General features: G+C 55.4%; 2 protein-coding genes across 2 annotated transcripts in view; one reads left to right on the top strand and one right to left on the bottom strand.

Moving 5' to 3' along the window:
* The window catches only part of SLC27A1 (solute carrier family 27 member 1), a 10,912-nt gene extending 9,438 nt beyond the window's left edge, over positions 1 to 1,474 (bottom strand). The window contains exons 1-2 of the mRNA XM_042894477.1: positions 1,402 to 1,474; positions 1,104 to 1,271 (exon numbers count right to left, since the gene is read on the bottom strand). Coding sequence (XP_042750411.1) covers positions 1,104 to 1,270 — 167 coding nt within the window. The 5' untranslated portion in view covers position 1,271; positions 1,402 to 1,474. The remainder of the gene's footprint in view (positions 1 to 1,103; positions 1,272 to 1,401) is intronic.
* A 670-nt stretch (positions 1,475 to 2,144) lies between these two features.
* Positions 2,145 to 4,096, top strand: NXNL1 (nucleoredoxin like 1). The gene is made up of 2 exons (XM_042894480.1): positions 2,145 to 2,470; positions 3,701 to 4,096. Exons 1-2 carry the CDS (start codon positions 2,145 to 2,147, stop codon positions 3,996 to 3,998), a joined length of 624 nt encoding a protein of 207 aa, XP_042750414.1. The 3' UTR covers positions 3,999 to 4,096.
* The last annotated feature ends 6 nt before the right edge of the window (positions 4,097 to 4,102 follow it).

The following is a 4,102-nucleotide window of genomic DNA, read 5'->3' on the forward strand; positions in this document are numbered from 1 at the left end:
GCACTGGGCACCAGGTTTATGGGCACTGGGCACCAGGTTGTGGATATTGGGCACTGGGCACAGGGAAAAGGGAACTGGGCACCAGGTTGGGGATATGGGGCACTGGGCACAGGGAAAAGGGCACTGGGCACCAGGTTGTGGATACTGGGCACTGGGCACAGGGAAAAGGGCACCGGGCACCAGGTTGGGGATATTGGGTACTGGTACCAGATTCTGGGCACTGGGTGTTGAGTACTGGGCACTGGGTGCCAAACACTGAATACTGGGCACCAGATTCTGGGAAGAGAACCTGGGTACCAGACACTGGGTACTGGGCACCAGATTTTGGGCACTGGGCACATGGCACTGGGCACAGGGTACTGGGCACTGGGAACAGGGCATTAGGCACCAGGTTCTGGATACTGGGCACCAGATTCTGGGCACTGGGCACAGGTCACTAGGCACCAGATTCTGGGCACAGGACATTGGGTACTGGAAGAGAACACTGGGCACCAGGTTTTGGATACTGGGCACCCGATTCTGGGCACTGGGCACAGGGTACCAGGCACTGGATGTAGGGTACTGGGCACCAGGTTCTGGGCATAGGGCATTGGGTACTGGGAACAGAGCACTGGGCACCAGGTTTTGGATACTGGGCACCAGATTCTGGACACAGAGCATTGGGTATTGGGAACAGGGCACTGGGCACCAGGTTTTGGATACTGGGCACCTGATTCTGGGCACAGAGCATTGGGTATTGGGAACAGGGCACTGGGCACCAGGTTTTGGATACTGGGCACCCGATTCTGGGCACTGGGCACAGGGTACCAGGCACTGGATGTAGGGTACTGGGCACCAGGTTCTGGGCATAGGGCATTGGGTATTGGGAACAGGGCACTGGACACCAGGTTCTGAATACTGGGCACCAGATTTTGGGCACTGGGCACACGGCACTGGGCACAGGGTACCGGGCACTGGGTGTCGGTTACCGGGCACCAGGCACTGGGTACTGGATACCAGATACCGGGCACAAAGCTTTGGGTATTGGGAACAGGACGCTGGCTGTGGGTCCCGGGCTCGATGCACACCGTAGGGCACAGAACGCCGAGCCCCGCACCACTTACAAGAGATCCCGCAGCGCCGTTTTGCAGATCACCCTCAGCAGCCTCCAACCTCCGCTTCCCAGGCCGATGCCCAGCGCTGCCGCCAGGCTCCAAACCCACGGAACCCCGAAGAACCTCATCAGCCCCAACGATCCCAGCGCCGCGGTGCAAACCCCCACCGGCTGCATGCTGCGGATGGAAGAAGCGGTCACAAATCCACCGGGCCTTAAAAATCCACAACCCCGGCCCCGTTGTGACCCCTCCCGTCCTCCCAACCTCCCAACCTTCCCCCCAAGCCCCACATTCCGCTCCTCCGTACCTCCGCACCGCTCCGCCGCCCGCAGCGGATCCGACCGCGGAGCTCCGAGCGGCGCTGCGGGGAAGCGTGGGCTGCCCACCGGTAGGCGGGACAGTCCGGCGGCTCGCGATCTGATTGGTGGAGAGCTCTGAGGGAGGTCTCTGATTGGGCGAGGAGAAAGGGCGGAGCTGTCCTTGGTAGGGAGCGGAGCGGATCGGGAAGGGAGCGGAGCGGAGCGGAGGTTTCGCTTCGCTGCCGCCGCGGAGGGGAAGGGGAAATCGGGCAAAAAGCAGCGGGAAAAGGCGTTCGAGCCGTAATTCCAATAGAAAACGGAGTTGTCCTTCATATTTCTCCAGTTAATGCGGAGAGGAACGGAGGATTCGTCCCACTGCCCTCCGTGCGAGGAAACCGGGGCAGCCGCACCGGGAAAAGACTTTTTTTTTTGGCTTTAAATCTAATAGAAAACGAGCTGCTGTTTGTTCTTCTCTTTGTTCCCACTCAGTGCTGGGCGACGTCCCGTTGCTTTGCCCCGTTTTTCATCCCCCCAACGCTGTGGGATCCGTGCCACGACCCAACGCAGCGCCGTCCCCGCATTCATTGACCCCTCGCTTTAATCCGATTTCGGCTATGAATAGCAGCCGGGAGCGGCGGGGGGAGGGAAGCGCGGAGGGCTGCGTGTCTCATCCCGCCCCGTTTGGACACTCGCTGCTCTGCACATCCCCCATTGGGATCCGCCACCCTCCCCCTTCCTTCCCCCCCCCGCCATGGCTTCTCTGTTCGCTGGGAAAGTATTGATCGTCAACAACAGGGACCGGGATGAAGTGGAGACGGAGAGGGAGCTGTGTTTGGCCCTGGAGAACAGAGTGATGCTGCTGTATTTTGGGGCGGCTGAATGCCCGCAGTGCCGGAGTTTCGTGCCACGGCTGAAGGATTTCTTTGTGAGGTTGACGGATGAGTTCTACGTGGAGCGGGCATCGCAGCTGTGTTTGGTGTATGTGTCCCGAGACGCCACCGAGCAGCAGGAGGAGGCCTTCCTGAAGTCCATGCCCAAGAGGTGGCTGTCGTTACCCTTTGGAGATGAGTTCAAGAGGTGGGTGGTGGGGTTGGGGGGGTTCTTTGGGGTCGTAGGAGTGCGGAATGATGGAGTGGTTGGGAGGGAAGGGACTGTAAGGATCATAGAATTGTAGGTTGGGTTGGGTGGGAGGGGAACTTTTAAGTTTAAGATCACAGAATCATGGAATGGTTTTGGTTGGAGGGACCTTAAAGATCGCAGAGTCACGGAATCACAGAGTGGGTTTGGTTGGAAGGGATCTTAAAGATCACAGAATCATGGAATGGTTTTGGTTGGAGGGACCTTAAAGATCACAGAGTCACGGAATCACAGAGTGGGTTTGGTTGGAAGGGATCTTAAAGATCACGGGATCATGGAATGGTTTTGGTTGGAAGGACCTTAAAGATCAGAGAATCATGAAATCACAGACTGGGTTTGGTTGGAAGGGATCTTAAAGATCACAGAATCGTGGAATGGTTTTGGTTGGAAGGACCTTAAAGATCGGAGAATCATGAAATCACAGACTGGGTTTGGTTGGAAGGGACCTAAAAAGATCACAGACCCATACAATGTCTTGGGTTTGGATTGAAAGGGTTCTTATAGATCACAGAGATGGAGAATGGGTTGGATTAGAAGGGACTTCAAAGATTATAGATGGAAACATAGAATCGTAGAGACACAGAAATTCTTAGGTTGGAAGGGTCCTCAAAGGTGGTGGGATGATAGAGTCATAGAAAGATGGAATCATGGAATGGTTGGGCTGAACAGGACCTTAAAGGTCAAAGAATCATAGAAGGACAGAGTGGGTTGGGTTGGAAGGATCCTTAAAGGTCACAGAATCACAAAATTTTAGGGTAGCGTGGGCTGGGAGTGACCTTGAAGATCATAGAACCGTAGAATGGTTTGGGTTGGAAGGGACCTTAAAAATCACCAGATGGTAGAATTGTAGGATTGTAAATCCATAGAATCCAAGATCTGTAGAATCACAGATTCACCGAATGTTGGGAGGAATCCTTAAAGATCATAGAACCGCAGTATGGTTTGGGTTGGGAGGGTCCTTGTGACCCATCCTGTTGCCACAGGCTGATTGCCACACACTCAATTAGGAAATGGGATTTACCACAACCTCATGAACGGCCGAGTGAGGTGCAGGTAACGCTGACAACTCCTTCCAGCCCCTCTTGGAGCCATTTCGGAGTTTGTACGTTAATGAATACTGAGGAACTCTGAGTGCAGCAGGTCTTGAATTGAGATTTCTTCCCTTTGCAGGGAACTGGAGCTGCGCTTTGCGGTGTCTGAGGTGCCCAGGGTGGTGGTGTTGAAACCCAACGGGGACGTCATCGTCGGGAACGCCGTGGATGAGATCACCAGCATGGGTCCTGCCTGCTTCCAGAACTGGCAGGAGGCAGCTGAGCTGGTGGACAGGAATTTCCGACTGGCTGAGGATTTTGATGATTGTGCCAGGAGGAGCATCAGCGACCCCTTCCGGCGCCTCAAGTACAAACTGGGCAAGGGGGAGAAATCCGGGAGTGAAGAGCAGAAAGAAGATGGTGATGAGTCCTCATAGGGACGTCTGGGACCCAGTCGGGTCACCTGGGGACATCCCTTGGGTTGTTGTCCCTATGTGATCAATTGGGGACATCCCTTGGGTTGCTGTCCCTATGTGATCAA

The sequence above is a fragment of the Lagopus leucura genome, unplaced genomic scaffold (genome assembly GCF_019238085.1).
Source record: "Lagopus leucura isolate 7727_CA_CO unplaced genomic scaffold, USGS_WTPT01 223-0_obj-0_obj, whole genome shotgun sequence".
NCBI lineage: Eukaryota > Metazoa > Chordata > Aves > Galliformes > Phasianidae > Lagopus > Lagopus leucura.

What these genes read in the sequence shown, in the direction of transcription:
- NXNL1 (XM_042894480.1), top strand. Translation starts at nt 2,145, where the DNA reads ATGGCTTCTCTGTTCGCTGGGAAAGTATTGATCGTCAACAACAGGGAC. An exon ending in TTTGGAGATGAGTTCAAGAG is followed by an intron (nt 2,471 to 3,700) that starts GTGGGTGGTGGG and finishes TTCCCTTTGCAG; the next exon opens with GGAACTGGAGCTGCGCTTTG.